The 16788-nt window shown below is 36.1% G+C and overlaps 1 protein-coding gene across 2 annotated transcripts in view; it reads left to right on the forward strand.

The window, feature by feature from the left end:
- The window catches only part of LOC106539229 (uncharacterized), an 86969-nt gene that overhangs the window by 867 nt on the left and 69314 nt on the right, over positions 1-16788 (forward strand). For both annotated transcript variants that reach the window (XM_087723814.1, XM_087723817.1), the window contains exons 2-6: positions 1030-1113; positions 2916-2999; positions 5335-5517; positions 7342-7484; positions 10364-10573. In XM_087723814.1, the coding sequence (XP_087579940.1) occupies positions 1030-1113; positions 2916-2999; positions 5335-5517; positions 7342-7484; positions 10364-10573 (704 nt within the window). The remainder of the gene's footprint in view (positions 1-1029; positions 1114-2915; positions 3000-5334; positions 5518-7341; positions 7485-10363; positions 10574-16788) is intronic.

Below are 16788 nucleotides of genomic sequence, written 5' to 3' on the forward strand. Positions count from 1 at the left end.
TCTGAGAGGCTTAGAGGTGCTATTTTTCTGTAGCAGTGCCAGTTCACTGTAATAGACTCAGATGCCTTGTGGAAGCAACTGAAAACAGAGTTCTTTTGTACCATATTTTTCGGAGTATAAGACACACCGGAGTATAAGACACACCAAGGTTTTGAAGAGGCAAATTAAAAAAAAGCTTTTGTACTCTGCAAACCTCTCAAAAATGCCCTGTTTTTCATGAAAACGGGCCTGTCCCCCCCCCCAATGGCATGAATAGCCCTTAGGAGGCTTGTAGAATGCTCTTGGGGGGGGGATGAGCAAAAAATGGGCCCGTTTTCTGTCAAAAAATGGATAGCCATTAGGAGGCTTATAGCCTCTTTTTGCTCAACCCCCCCCCCCCAGCCTCCAGGAGGTCTCCTAAAAGCTACGCACGGCCATTTTGGTGAAGGGGGCGGGATTTCAGGAGGCAAAAAATGCCGTATTCAGTGTATAAGATGCACCCAGATTTTCAGCCTCTTTTTTGAGGGAAAAAGGTGCGTCTTGTACTCCTTGTACTCTATTATTTTAATCCAACTGTAAATGTTGTAGAGGTTTTTCTTTTCCTGAAAATTGCTGAGAGCCCTGCAGCATTGTGGCAGGGTGTACATGTAATAAATAATACCTACATCCCTTTTATAGGACTGAAACCAGTGGCGAGATTCAAAATTTTTACTATTGGTTCTGTGGGCATGGCTTGGTAGGTGTGGCATTGCTTTGTGGGTGTGGTTTTGTGGGCATGGCAGAGGAAGGTTACTGCAAAATCCCCATTCCCTCCCCACCCCACTAACCTGCTTTCCAGTTCTGTTCTCCTGTTCAGGGTGACAAAAGATCAGTTGGGAGGCAGTGGGGGTGGGGCCAGCCTATTTGCCAATTCTCTGAACTACTCAAAATTTCCACTACTAGTTCTCCAGAACCTGTTAGAACTGGCTGAATACCACCTCTGACTAAAACATATTGAAATGTAAGATACTTATACTAGTACTAATTTATTTTTATTTTTTTAATTTGAAGAAGTCATCTCACATTAGAAAGGATCGATTTGTATCTCCATCTGTATACCAAGGTATAAAACAGATACTAGAAGAATCAGAGCAAGTAGGTATATTGGAGCTTCTTTCAAAGAAAGACACCTATTTCTTAACTTCTGAATACCTGAGTGGAATATTTTTTATACAAAAATATATATGAATAGGAAATTGGTCCATTTACTGGTTCTGAGTTGCTGAATGGCTTAGTTTTAGCAAGGCTTTTGTCTTGGTTCCATCTCATATTTTGGATTAAAATGATTACAGCCTGATTTAGGCTGGCCTGAGTTGAAGCCCAAAACATTTGAAAGGTGCCAGTTTGTTATTTATTGTAAAGTTATAAGATCTGTCAGATTTACAGAGAACTTCCATAATGAAGCCTGTTTTTGATATTCTTCTATGCATCCGTTAATAAAATTGTGTGTTTTACATGTTTGAGAATAATTTTTTTAAAAAAATTCCTCATCTGAAATAGATTCTGCTTTCTTTTCCTCACTGTCTTAAAAATTTTATTAATTTCATTGAATTATTTAGATGAAAAGTGACTTATGTAAAGTTGCAGCAACAAAGTTGCTATAAAGTATAATTATCTTTATTTTTATTAGTGGCAGTTTTCAGAATATTCTTTTAGAAACCCCTGGAAATGAAATGACAATGCATAACATTGTATGTGCATAGCACATTTCTACATTCTTCTGTTATAGTTAAAATTTAAAAGTACAGCAAGAAGAGGAAGTTGCTGATGAGGTGAAATACATAATGTAGTTGCTGATGAGGTGAAATATACATACATGTATATCACATTTCTCTCTCTTCTCTTTCTTGATTCTGATTCTGCTGTTTGTAAGGTTTTTTTTTGTAGGTGAATGTTATAGTTTCCTGTTAATATGGTTGTTAAGTCACTGTCTGGGGCCTCTGACCCCCAACTTAGTGCTTTTTGTCCTTTCACTGCCTTGCTGTAAGTGGTACATGTTTAAATTGTAAGCTTTAATTTGTTTATTTAATTTGGTTTTATTGATTTATCTGTTTTTATGGATTGTATTAATATTTCATATAAATAACACATTCAGAGTAGTGCCAGACAGTTAAAAATAACCGAAAGCAAAATTCAGTTTGGTGTAGTAATTTAAGACAACAGTGTAGAAACCACTGCTCAAAACTCCCTGCATTAGGGTATAGGATATAAGTATTGTCTGTAAACAGCAAGTTCAAAATTTGGATCTACTGAAAAATGAAAAAAAGCTTTTTTTTAGTACATTGCTATTTATACATTTGCAATTTCCTTATTGGAAAAAGTGTCTATGGTTCTTTTTATCTTTTGTTTTTAACGTCTTATCCTTAAATAGTTGTGATTATGAATGAAAACATCAGACATCAAATTAATCACAATTATTTGAATTTAATTATCTTAATTATTATTTAATCTAATTATTTTAATTATCTAATCACCATACAGTAATCATAGCTGAGCATCTCTGGTAAACATGTATTTCTCTCTCTCTCTCTCTCTCTCTCTCTCTCTCTCTCTCTCTCTCTCTCTCTCTCTCTCTCCCTCCCTCCCTCCCTCCCTCCCTCCCTCCCTCCCTCCCTCCCTCTCTCTCTCTCTCTCTCTCTCTCACACACACACACACACTGTTGAGCTTCACCTGTTTCTTGGCATCCTCAAAATGCATCAGGGACAGGAAATAAATGTTATTGTTTAGAGTTTATCCATAATTCATTGCTACTTTCTTCTGTAACAGCTGCCAATTTATTTAGGATTCTATGCTTCAGTTAATCATCAAGAATATGTAGAGTTTTCAGTTTTGATTTATTGGATATTGGATTGTATTATGATGGCTTATTCTTGTAAAAATATTACATATTTTTCAGGACATACCTGAAAGCTCCCAGTTAAAGTCCTACAGTCCACAGGTGCAACCCTCTGAAGTGAGAGAATACATTGCTAGAATTGAGGTTAATTCATCTTATTCTCATTTTGCTGTTGCTGATTTTTTCTTTCAAGCTGCTTTGTTGGGTAACTTACTTTATAACATAAGTGTTTTCCCTTCATGTGATTTCAGGTTTTCCCCCAGTAGCCAGAATTTTCCTTCAATAGACACAGGGAGGAGGGAGGGAAAGTTAGGGCAACCAGGACTATGGTAGTTTTAGAACAGAATGAGGAAATATTCAATAGTTTGTAAATAATGAGAGAAGATAGGTCTTCAAATAGTCTCTGCATTGGTTGGGCAAACTAAAGACATTATTGATTGGAGACCTCAGACATTTTATGAAAAAAAATATCCTGTATAGACTAGACATGTGTAGACATTTTTCGTTTATACTGAGTAACAGTGACTGAGTGTTCCCCATACAAGATGAATTAAAAACATGAATAAGTCACTTTGGCAGCCCCAGGTTTCTGTCATTGTATTTTTAGAAATTGTCCATTGCTTCATCTCTCCAATCAATACATGTGACACAATTGTGGAATACTGGGCCAAAGTAGATATGCAAATACTGCCTGTATTTGCATGCATTTTAGTGAGTGTATGAATTTCACAGCATGAGTGCTTTTAAGATGGAGTCCCTGTGGATGATCCAGTGTAAATCAGGACACCCATGTAGTACTGTTGTAAGGAAAGTATATGCCATTGCTTACATGCTAGCAGTTTTCTCAAATTATTTTTAGTTTTTCCCAAACCTCACAAAATATTTTCCCCCACTATGTAATTCTCCATACACATTTTCTTTAATTGGCCCAAAGTGTGAGTAAAAAACAAACTGCAATAAGGGAAGTTCTTCAAGTTGGGCTTAACTCCTGGCAATTTCATGGATATGCAAATATAGTTTTCTGAAAACAATATGGGAGTTGTTTGTCCCTGTTTGATTCCCAAATATTTTTCTTGACTTTTCTGTCTAGCCTACTGAGTATGATTTCCATCTTGTTTCCTATCCCAACCAAGTTTAGCCTACTTACCATATTTTTGGACTGTAAGACACAATTTTTTTGTCTCCCAAAAGGGGGTAAAAATGGCTGTGCATCTTATAGACCAAATATTGCTGAAGCCCCGCCTACCCACTGGCCATTTTTTTGCCTCCACATGCCCCTTTTTCAGGCCCTTTTTTGGCACTTTTTGGAGGCTTTTTTGGCCCATTGTTTTGGCTTTTCTTGGTCCGTTTTGGAGGCTTTTTTCAGTCCATTTTGAGAGGCTTTAACAGCCTGTTTTTCCCCAAAAATGGACCAAAAAGCCTCAAAAATATGTTGGACAAAGCCTTGAAAATGGGCCAAGAAAAACCTCAAAATGGTCCAAGAAAAAAGCCTTAAAAATGGGCCAAAAGCCTCAAAAACAGGCCCAAAAAAGAGCCTTGAAAATGGGTAGAAAAAAGGTTGGAAAAGGGTTGAAAATGAGGCGCACAGAGCCCCAAATCCTCTTCTAAATTTTCCTCTTCTAAATTTAGGTGCATCTTATAGTCAGATGTGTTTTGTAATCTGAAAAATATGGTAGCTTTCCAAAATTAGCCAAGCTGCCTAGGTGCTGCAGGATCAGCTTTTGGATCATATTTGGTTGAAACACAATTATTTCTATGAAAAAAAATATCTTTGAAGGTTCTTTAAACGTTTCTTTCTTTAGCAACTCATAATTTCACAAATTAAAAGTTTTATTCTTAAGCAACAATGTACGGAAGAGAGTGAAGGTTGGTTAGGAACTCTACATCATTTTGACTGAGGTGCAAAAGATTATTAATAGAGGAGACAACTTCAAAATTGTAAATACCTACAAGATAATGAGCAGGATATTGAACACGATCTAGGTTTAATCAGGAAATATTGTATATGTTTCAGTTGGGGATCAAAAATTGTTTTTAGAAAATGACTGCAAAGCATGTGCCAGTCTAGAGGAATTATGAGTGTGGTGACATTAATAACCAATAGAGGCATCTTGATGGCATGATTTAATTGCTCAATAGATAAAAGAGAAGACGTTGGAATAAAAACTGATAGGAATTACATTTATGTTACCATTAAGCTACAATTATCTTATGACCAATTGCCATGGTTGGATTTCAGATAATAGTACCAGGTCTATGCTTTCCCAACGCAAGTTACAAGAGTACCAAATTTTAGCTTTTGAAAATAATTTATCTGAAAGCCATAAGATGTTCCAATTTTAGGGCATATCTTTATAGTTCTTACTAATTGACTTCATTGTAGAGTTGCATTTGGATTGTTAAAAAATTAGCTCAATTAAAAACAGTTTGTAAATTTCACTGGAATAAAACTAATATCTTGCCCAACATTCTCCCTCAGGTTCCAGATATAGTAATTCAAACTGCTACAAAAGAATCAGATTATACTGTTAAAACAGTTTCGCCAGATCAACAAAGCATACATGGAAGTGAATATGATTTATTTTCAGAGGCTGAAGTGACAGAATCAATTGCTGAAAAGTCTAAAAGTTTGCTGGATGTCTCTAGTGAAGAAAAATCAGAAGTAAGAACAATCATTTTTATTTCCTGTTGAATCATTGAAGGCCCTGCTTGGGCCATACACTATGGCTTAATCCACAGTATGACACCGAGGACCAAGAATGATTCAGGAAGTCTGAGTAAGCATCCAGCTATGTCCCTGAGTGAAGGGAAAAATAGTCTATTCATGGGGAATTCTGGTGCATAGCAAACATTGGGAGTGCTTACTAGCAGTATGTGAAATATTTTTGTCTTTCCATGGCTTTGCCTTTCTAGAAGGGGCAGGAGAACCTGGCTTCTCAGATCCTGGAATATAATTGCCAAAGGGATTTAAGCAAACTAAAAGGAGCCTAGGGAGGCTCTGGAATGGTTTCTCATTTCAGTTTCCTTTTTCTCTTAGAAGAGCTGATCTCTTATCCCATTATTTAGGAGCCTTTAGTGAAGGATTTGGTAAAAAAAATTAAACTATATAGCTAGAAAACACAATTACATGCTGTTGAAATTATAAATGGCCCTTAAAAGCTGGTAAAGTTTGCAGAATTGAAGATGTTTCTTCCTGATTGAACATTATGAGTTAGGAAGGTGATATGGTTGTAAAAAGGCAAAAGCAATTTTAGGCGATATCAACAGAAGCATCTATTTTATACTGCCTGATAGATTCAATCTCAAGTACTGTGTGCATTACTGGGGTTGACACACAGACAATTGAGATGTTCTTTAACCCCTAGAGAAGATGGGATGAAATCATGGATTTATGTTATAGGAAGGCAGATTGTAGTTGAAGTTAGGAAATTAGTTATTTTTATTTTAAAATGTATGGGCCGTCTACAACAATTCTGAGCATGTACAACAATAACAACAATTATCATACAATTAAGAAACCCAAATTCTAGAAGAAAGCAATCATTAAAGATAATGAGACATCTAGACCTACCACTTACTCATTTCATAGCCTGCGGAAAGCCATGCTTTCAAAGCTCTTGCATAGAGTAGAGACCAGACAGGGGGATGGTGTTCCAGGTGATAGAGAATAGCAGTAGCAATAGCACTTAGACATATATCACTTTACAGTGCTTTACAGCCCTCTCCAAGCAGTTTACAGAGTCAGCATATTGCGTCCAACAATTTGGGTCCTCATTTTACCCACCTCAGGAGGATGGAAGGCCGGGTTAACCTTGAGCCTGGTGAGATTTGAACTGCCAAATTGCATAGCTGGCAATCAGAAGTAGCCTGCAGTACTGCATTCTAATCACTGAACGTCCGTGGCTCATGTCCCATCAGATAACACTGGGACCTGAATGAGACCTGGAGCATGGCCTGATTGTATAGGGCAGTCAGAAGATGCAGAAGACCAGCTGTCTTTTTAGATAATTTTTTCTTTAATATTAAGAACAGTTCAATGGTAGAACCGTATCTGCCAAATATCTTTACTAAATATCTTCAAGCAGAGGACAGATGCTCTTGTGGTTCTTTTTCATAAAGCAAGATGTTAGAATCAGTAGCTTCAATGTAGGTTCCAAGTCTCCAATTCTCTGAATGCTTAATGTTCAATTATTTTAATTGTATAATTAAATGATATAATTGTTACATAATTATAATTATGTTTATTCCTAGTAAACAATTAATTTTCTAAGGTGAAATATAAAATCTTAGTTTGTATGTCTATGGTTAAATTAAAGCCTGCTTCAATTTGAAATCTATCTTTGTGTGTATATAAACCAGTTTTTACTATTTTTAGTCTACAAAAAGGCAGACCCAACAACCTCAGATGAAAATCTTAAGAATTTATTTTAAGCAAGATTTTCATCACATTCTTAAACAACTTGATTTTATTATTGTCTTCTGATAGGACTTTGCATCTTCAGGCAAGGACTTGATAATACAAGGAAAAGCATTTCCAAAGACTAGACCAGTTCAAACTCACAAAAAGGTAGAAGACCTTCAGTATCAACAACCAGTATCTCTCCTTTCTACATGGACTACAAAGATCAAGTGAGATTAAGATTTCTTTATGTAATGTTACTAATTAATAATATGATTTTATTTTTGCATTAGCTTCAGATTGATACAAATCACTTATGAACAAAAATGTATGGCTGATTATAGATCTACAATGATGTTTTAAAAGAAAAAAAAGATAGGCTTAAGATACAGAAGGATCTTGACAGACTTGAACATTGGGCGCTATCTAACAAAATGAAATTCAATGAAAAAAGTAAGGTTCTACATTTAGGCAAGAAAAACAAAATGCACAGGTATAGTATATGTGGTACCTTGCTCAATAGTAATAACTGTGAGAAGAATAATGGAGTCCTAGTGGAGAACCATTTAAATGTAAGCTAGTAGTGGGCAGCAGCTGCCAAAAAGACCGGCACAGTTCTAGGCTGCATAAACAGAGGGATAGAATCAAGATCACATGAAGAGTTAATACCACTTTATAATGCCTTGGTAAGGCTACACTTGGAATACTGCATCTAGTTTTGGTCGCCATGACGTAAAAAAGATGCGGAGACTCTAGAAAAGTGCAGAGAAGAAGAACAATGATGATTAGGGGACTGGAGGCTAAAACATATGCACGAATTGGGTATGTCTAGTTTAATGAAAAGAAGGACTAGGGGAGACATGATAGCAATGTTCCAATATTTCAGGGGCTGCCACAGAGAAGAGGGAGTCAATCTATTATCCAAAGCACTTGATGGCAGAACAAGAAGCAATGGGTGGAAACTAATCAAGGAGAGAAGCAACTAAGGAGAAATTTCCTGACAATTAGAACAATTAATCAGTGGAACAACTTGCCTCCAGAAGTTGTGAATGCTGCAACACTAGAAGTTTTTAAGAAGAGATTGGATAACCATTTGTCAGAAGTGATGTAGGGTTTCCTGCCTAAGCAGTGGGTTGGACTAGAAGGCCTCCAAGGTTCCTTTCTTCTGTTATTCTGTTAACAAGAATTTGACTAAGGCAAGCTACCATGTTTCCCCAAAAGTAAGACAGGGTCTTATTTTCTTTTGGCCCCTGAAATAAGCACTTGGCCTTATTTTTGGGGAGATTTTATTATTTTTGAGGTGCAGGAGGTAGTGAGCATGGTCACCTCATGGCTGCTGCTGTGTAGCAATATTTTCAGGGGAGGGCTTATTTTAGTGCATGTGCTCAATAGCCTGATTGGGCTTATTATCTGGGGAGGTCTTATTTTCAGGGAAACGGTAATGTACTCATAATAGCTGTGGTAGAAATATTGGCTGACACACAACATCATTGCTTGTAAATAAGTTCTTTTTCAATATAAGAAATGCATCTTACTAAATATGGTTTGATATTAAACTGATAGGATTTGCCTGATCTTGAGCTTTTCATTAGTTTTACTCTCTACTTTTTTACCATATAATATCTTATTGTGGAGTATCCTGAATTACTGTTTCAGTATTTTATGGATGCAGAAAAAGGTGTTTCAAGCTCTGAAAGTTTTTTTTTTTGACACGGAAGAGAGGATTTTTATAGACAGGTTTGAAGTTTGTAAATGGTATGACTTTCAGTTAAGTAACAGAAGGTGGACTGAGAGAAAAAGAATGCCAAAGTTTATGAAACAGTCAAATGGCATTTAGGTGACCTTCTGCATGCCATTGCTTATCTGCATTGCTTTAAATGCATTCGGTTGGCAAGATTATATATTAAAACAAATAATGACAGCAGACAATGAGTATTTTACTTTAATAAAAAGTCACTGTCAAATTATCAGCAGTGCAGAAAAAGCATGAATTTGTGGAAAAAGACCTATTGAGTGAGGTTAATGTAGGCCACACACATAGTATTGTTTTTCTTGTCTCTTCTTTCAAAGGATGATAAATAGACTGCTTAAGGAGAGTATGTGTTGTAAAAACACACACCTTTGCCTATAATGTGCTTTAAATATTTTAGGTTTTGCTATAAGTATTTCTATTTTGTTTGCTAAATTAATCTGCTTTTGGAGATCATGTTGGACACTGAAACTAGTTAGATAAATGTAAAAATACTAACAGAATGTGCTAGACATTAATGTTAATGTTTATTCCAGTCACTTGTACAAATATTTTGTAAACGTACAGAGTAGTTCTCAAGTTAAGACAAAACATAAAGATTAGAAAGTAAAGCTGGTTTTATTGCGATTCATACTCTTTGTTTCATAGTTCATCAAACACTTTCACTGAATAGTTTCTCAATTAAGAAAACTCATCTATTATTTAGCAATCTATCTTTTTCATTTTCATTCATTACTGGTTCATTGTGATATATCAGGAGGTTTTCAGTCTTGTCATAACAAACCCAAATGTGATTATCCTTATAGAATAAGGAAAGCTAGTCATCTTTGTTCCCAAAACATGCCAGATTCTGTTTTATTTTGTTATGACAAAGATTTATATAGAGCTGCAATGGGGTTTATACTGTGTGTATGTATATGCATACAGCGTGAGGGAGGGAGGAAGGGAGGGAGGAAGGGAGAGAGAGAGAGAGAGAAACACACCTTATAAATACAATTATTTATTTTATTCTTTAAAATTGATGGATGTGACCCAAGAAATATTGAAGCAATCATTATATATGGGTAGTATACTATTGTATCCATATTGCTCTGCTGTTTATGAAGGGGTTGATTGTTAATCTAGTGGATCTGTTAGGGATTTGTGGATACATAAAATATGTCTTTCTGGTTTTGTACAGAAAGATTATTCTAATGAAGAGTATAATTATGGTTGTTCTCTTACGTATACTTAACTTGAGTGAGTCTTAAGAGACTTTTTTTAAAGTAAATATATTTAAGATGTTAATTGTTGAAGAGTTGCTTTATAGTCAATATATACTTACATAAACTGTTGATATGATCTTTATTTTCCCCCCAGAGATGTGGATTACCCACTTATTCATCTTCTATGTACCACTTCTCCTGGATTTGTGTTGCCTAGAAATCTGCAGCTAGTTTCTAGAGTCCATCATACTCTAGACAAAAGTGGTCATGGTATTTCATTACCACCTATTAATTTTGACTGCCATAATTCTGAAGAACTATTCCCAGAAACTGCTGCATTTGAGAGAAAAAAATTCAGAGAAAGGTAAGCATTTAGTACATTGTGAAATGCTTATATTTATCAGAATAATACAGCTACATAATAAGTGATTTCTCCCCTATAACTTGTATCCTGATAATTCTGATTTCATTTACCTGTATAAAGGGTGAATGAAATCAGAATTGACCAAACTATCATTAATTTCAACAATTGCATAATTAAATATACAATTTGCATAGTATCTCTTATTTTAATATTTAATCTTATTCAATATGACTCCTGTGAAGCAAGATGTGGAAATGTCTGTCTGCCCATTCATCCATCCAAATGGGGTTTGCACTACTCAGGTAACCCTGAGGACACAGATAAACCTCCAAGTGACCTCAGTGACTCTAAAAGGATGCAAATTACCAGCTGTCTGCAAGGAATATAAATTCTGTCAGAGCTGGAGAAGCTTTTTGGATGAGAAGTGAAATGTTTTCACTTTCTATCCAAGAAGTGGAAGGAAAATAAGAAAGTCTAGTTGCTTCTTGAAAAAGCAACTTTGAGAAAATCATGACCTGGATGACTGAGAATCTCCATAGATGTTTATACTAATTGCACTATTCAAGTTTACATAGATGTAGGGCTTTCATCATCAAAGAATCTTATTAATGTGCCATAGGAGACCTATTTCATAAAATGCACTTTTAGGATTGCTAGCCCAGACTTTTGGAAAAGATGTTTTGAGGATTTCAGTTTCTGATGAAACTCCATTCCTTTTTCCAATTTATCTGTTTACAGTATCTAGCCTCTTTCTTCTTCTCTCTCCTCCTCTCCCCCCTTCCCTTTCCCTCTCCCTCTCCCTCTCTCTATGGCTTAAAATTCAATTCCCAATTTTTTTTTAAATGGCAGAAATCTTTTGGATCTTTGGGGGAAAATGGGTGGGCCATCACTGCTCCTTTAATGTGCAATATACATCCTGCTGCCTGTTAATGCAAATTGCTGATCACTAGCATCTGATCAATTTGCATTTCAGGAGTGCTACTTTATTCCCAAGCATAAAGGGCACCAACACATGAAACCTTTCTAAATGGTGGCACGGATGCTTTCCCATGGGCAAGCCTACCTGGCATCTAAATTAGTATATGTTCAGTGTGAAGTCAACATTTTTGTTAATATTCCAGGAATTTTGAATTATTTTAAATCAAGGTGAACTTGATTTGGTCCACAAGAGAGGGCAAAATAATATTGCCACCACTTGGATCAACTGGAATCACAGATTTCCAACTTTCATTAAAAAGAGTTTGTATCTTAAGAGTGTCTAAAATATGGAAAAAATACAGTAATTTCTCTCTCTGATTTTGTTACAATCTTTTTCCTGCCTTTCATTTTTTGGGGAGCAAATGAATGAACAGTCTTAATAATGTATGACACACAGAAGAAATGAGTGTTATGTTATGTAAATAATTCAGCAATTCAGACTTTTGTTACAGCTCTGACTGGAATAGTTTTGTGGTGGTTTCTATGCACAGTGTTGTGAGTTTGGAGTGGGAGTTTTTCATACTTTTACACATCTGTATTTATACACAATACAGGCAGTAATCCAGTTGATATGTATTCAGCTGAAGTCTATCATTGTTTATGGCCATTTTGCAAACAGTAGGATGGTGACTAAAACCAATTTATGCTAGTCTTAATATTGTCATATTCTCCTGCTTTTCTTTAAGGGAGTCAAAGTATATTTTGGAATTGAAGTGCTGGGTGGATTTGTAGTACATTTGTAAAGTGTTAAACAAGACCACATGTTGCATTTTCTTTTTTTGCTTGCAGCAGACTCAAAAATGTCCATTAGAACTACAATGTTGGGGGGAAATGTGAGAAAATATGCATTGAGTCATGATTTAAACCCCTGAGTTTTGTACATCCATCTTGATATCAGATGCATGTAGTTACAGGTGAAACTCGAAAAACTAGAATATCGTGTAAAAGTTCATTTATTTCAGTAATGAAACTTAAAAGGTGAAACACCTTAAAAGGTGAGATAGACTCATTACATGCAAAGCAAGATAGTTCAAGCTGTGATTTGTCATAATTGTGATGATTATGGCTTACAACTCATGAAAACCCCAAATCCACAATCTCAGAAAATTAGAATATTGTGAAAAGGTGCAATATTCTAGGCTCAAAGTGTCCCACTCTAATCAGCTAATTAAGCCATAACACTTGCAAAGGGTACCTGAGCCTTTAAATGGTCTCTAAGTCTCAGTAGGAATCACAATCATGGAAAAGACTGCTGACCTGACAGTTGTGCAGAAAACTATCATTGACACCCTCCATAAGGAGGGAAAGCCTCAAAAGGTAATTGCAAAATAAGTTGGATGTTCCCAAAGTGATGTATCAAAGCACATTAATAGAAAGTTATGTGGAAGGGAAAAGTGTGGGATAAAAAGGTGCACAAGCAGCAGGGATGACCGCAGCCTGGAGTGGATTGTCAGGAAAAGGCCATTCAAAAGTGTTGGAGACTTTCACAAGGAGTAGACTGAGGCTGGAGTCAGTGCATCAAGAGCCACCGCACACAGATGGATCCTGGACATGGGCTTCAAATGTCGTATTCTTCTTGTCAAGCCGCTCCTGAACAACAAACAACATCAGAAGCGTCTTACCTGGGCTAAAGAAAAACAGACCTGGTCTGTTGCTCGGTGGTTCAAAGTCCTCTTTTCTGATGAGAGCAACTTTTGCATCTCATTTGGAAACCAAGGACCCAGAATAGGGAAGAAGAATGGAGAGGCACACACTGCAAGATGCTTGAAGTCCAATGTGAAGTTTCCACAGTCTGTGTTGATTTGGGGAGCCATGTCATCTGCTGTTGTTGGTCCACTGTGTTTCATTAAGTCCAGGGTCAATGCAGCCATCTACCAGGAGATTTTGGAGCACTTCATGCTTCCTTCTGCAAATGAGCTTTATGAGGATGCTGACTTCATTTTCAAGCAGGACTTGGCACCTGACCACATTGCCAAAAGCACCAAAACCTGGTTCAATGGGATTACTGTGCTTGATTAGCCAGCAAACTCGCCTGACCTGAACCCTACAGAGAATCTATGAAGCATTGCCAAGAGAAAGATGAGAGACATGAGACCGAACAATGCAGAAGAGCTGAAGGCCACTATTGAAGCATCCTGGTCTTCCATAACTCCTCAGCAGTGCCATAGGCTGATAGCTTCCACGCCACGCCGCATTGAGGTAGTAATTGCTGCAAAAGGGGCCCAAACCAAGTACTGACTACATATGCATGCTTATACTTTTCAGAGGTCCGATATTGTTCTATATACAATCCTTGTTTTATTGATTGCATGTAATAATCTAATTTTCTGAGATTGTGGATTTGGGGTTTTCATGAGCTGTAAGCCATAATCATCACAATTATGATAAATCATGATTGAACTATCTTGCTTTGCATATAATGAGTCTATCTCATATATTAGTTTCACCTTTTAAGTTGCTTTACTGAAATAAATGAACTTTTGCATGATATTCTAATTTTTTGAGTTTCACCTGTAGATCACAGGTTTTGGATCATGTTAGGGTGCACATCATTATTACTGCCTTTCCTTTCCTTTTCCCCTTGCCCTGCCCCCCCCAATACTTCAGTATTCCTGTGAAATTCCTGAGAATCTAATGTGTTACGGTACTTACAGAGCAGAGACTGAGGTGGTGGCAAGATAGACCAAGTGGCATTATACAATTGAAGTAAGTTAGGAAAGAATATATTTATGAGATGTATATCCTTTTATTCTCCAAAAGTACTGTCTAGACATGTAGTGAATTTTGATCTGCTTTTTGACCAGGAACACCTTTCTCATCAGGTTTAAACATTAATTTATTTCCTTTATTCAATCCATGATATCAACTACTCTTTGAATATTTGAATGGCTTCCTGTATTTCAGCTTTTAAGAAATGTATACATAGGCAGAAAGAAATAATTAAGAATCCCAAATTTAATCCATGAAAAGAAAGGACAGATTTTGAAGTCACTTCTCAAGGTCAGGCTGTTCTATTATGGTAGATTTCTGCCCACACTTCTTCATTACCACAAACACACAAATTGGTAATGTAGCCAGGTAAATATTTGCCATAGGCAATATTAGGTATTGATATTTAATTGTGTCATGAGGTGAAGATTTTCAAATATATACTTGAAAGATTTACACAGAATTAAATTCAAATAAAATCAAAATAAATTTTAAAAGTTAAAGAAATGGACTGAAAGTAACAATGAAATTTAACACAGGGGAGTACAAAGTACAATAGTACAAAGATTGTAAGAAGCAAAAAATTAAGTGTAGAGATACAACATAAAAGATATCTGGCTGGATATTTGTGAAAAAGAGTGAGCGATTACAAATTGAATATGAGTCAGCACTGAATTGGACTCATTTCTTAAATAGATGTGTATGTAAAAAAGGCAAATCCAATTTTAGACTGCATCATCAGAAATCTAGTTTTCAAATCATTGGATATAACAGTTTAGGACATTCCTGAAAACCCGATGGTGAGCTGATATCTTGCTGGCTTTTGTTGGCTAGCAAGACAGGTTTTGAGAAGGGAATTACCGCTTGATGCTGGATTGAAGCAGGCATAATCACCCCAGAACAAAGGAGAGATCATTGAGGTCATCCATGTGACTCCAAACAGTGACTCCTCATGAGTAGACTGTGGAAACTTCTCTTTTTATGGTCAGCTTATGAGTAGGGTGGCTGAGAGTAGGTATGCATCAACCCACATTTACAAAACAGACTTTACAGACTGCTTGACCAAAGCTTATATCTTAATTACTTTTTGGATTTTTTTTCATATTGGAGAAATTAAGACTAGTCAGGTTTTCTTGCATTTATTAGGTGAGTTTCTGCCTCCATGACGGTATAAATTTGATTTCAAAAGTTTTAAAAATATATTATTTTTTGGACTATTCAGTGAAAGGTGCTTAATATAAAGCTTTTAGAAAGTTAATAACAAATTAAGGGAGAAGAGGGCTTTGGAATTATTGTTTTGAATTATTTGGAAGATCTTTTCTCATGAGGAAATGTTGATTGCAGTCACATTTTTTTAATGATAAGGAGATTGTGAAGACTGAGAAATAGAGCCAGAATCTCAAAGGTGCTTTTCAAAAGGCAACTGGACTTTCTTGCTTTTTTTACTTAAAAACATTTCACTTCTGATTCAAGAAGCTTCTTCAGTTCTGTCTGAATGGTGCGGAATAGGAAGATAGACCCAGAAAATAAAGAAAATGGAGCAGAAATCCCTAGTGCAAACTTTTGAATACCTTCCAGCCAAGTTTTGGAACAAAATGGATCAAATGCTTGAAAAAATTGGTAGAACATGTTTTGAGGAATGAGTTGCAATGAATGCCTTTAAAATTAATTTTAAAGTGACTTAAATATAATACAAATGGATCTGATGGATGACTCATTTTCTAAGAGATGAAGAAATATTAAACCAGGAAATTGATCTGGATATTTTTTCTTCTTCTAAGATAATCCCTCATCTCTTCTAAGAATTTGAAGGACTTTTTTTTAGAAGCAATTAACAAAAAATAACTTTTTTATTGATACACAAGAAAACTGTTAAAGTTCTGAAGGATTTTTGTTTTGAAACACAGACTAACAAGAAGCTGCCCCTGAGACTTATTTTTAAAAGGGTTAAAGAATATTTTTTTATCAATTACGCAGAGAAGTGGTGAGCTTCCTTTCATTGAATGTGTTCAGATAGAGCAGTGTTTCTCAACCTTGGCGACTTTAAGTTCTGTGGACTTCAACTCCCAGAATTCCCTAGCTGTTGGCTGGGGGATTCTGGGAGTTGAAGTCCACAGGACTTAAAGTCACCAAGGTTGAGAAACACTGAGATAGAGGGTGCAGTAGATAGCCATTTCATTTGGGCCCTTCACTAATCTGGGGTAGACTCTATAGGTAAATGGCATCTTCCAACTCTATTATTCTATAGTTTTTCAACAACTCTTACTAGCAGAGCAGTTTGTTAGTTTGCTTACTATTATATCCCCAATATTGCCTGCATGGAATGTTCAAAGCTTTGCTGGCTGGGGAATTCTGGGAGTTGAAGTCGACACAGATGGCCAAGGTTGAGAAGCACTGAATAGGCTTTTGCATCTTCTTTTCTGGGGAAATACTAATTGCAGTTATTATTAAACAATAATACTAGAGATAAATGATGACCAGAGTTACAGAAGTGACATACTCTGAATTGATTTGAGTATAACCATCTT

Source organism: Thamnophis sirtalis, unplaced genomic scaffold (genome assembly GCF_051295495.1).
Source record: "Thamnophis sirtalis isolate CommonGarterSnake01/CBP01778 unplaced genomic scaffold, rThaSir2_p1.2 scaffold_1, whole genome shotgun sequence".
Lineage (NCBI taxonomy): Eukaryota > Metazoa > Chordata > Lepidosauria > Squamata > Natricidae > Thamnophis > Thamnophis sirtalis.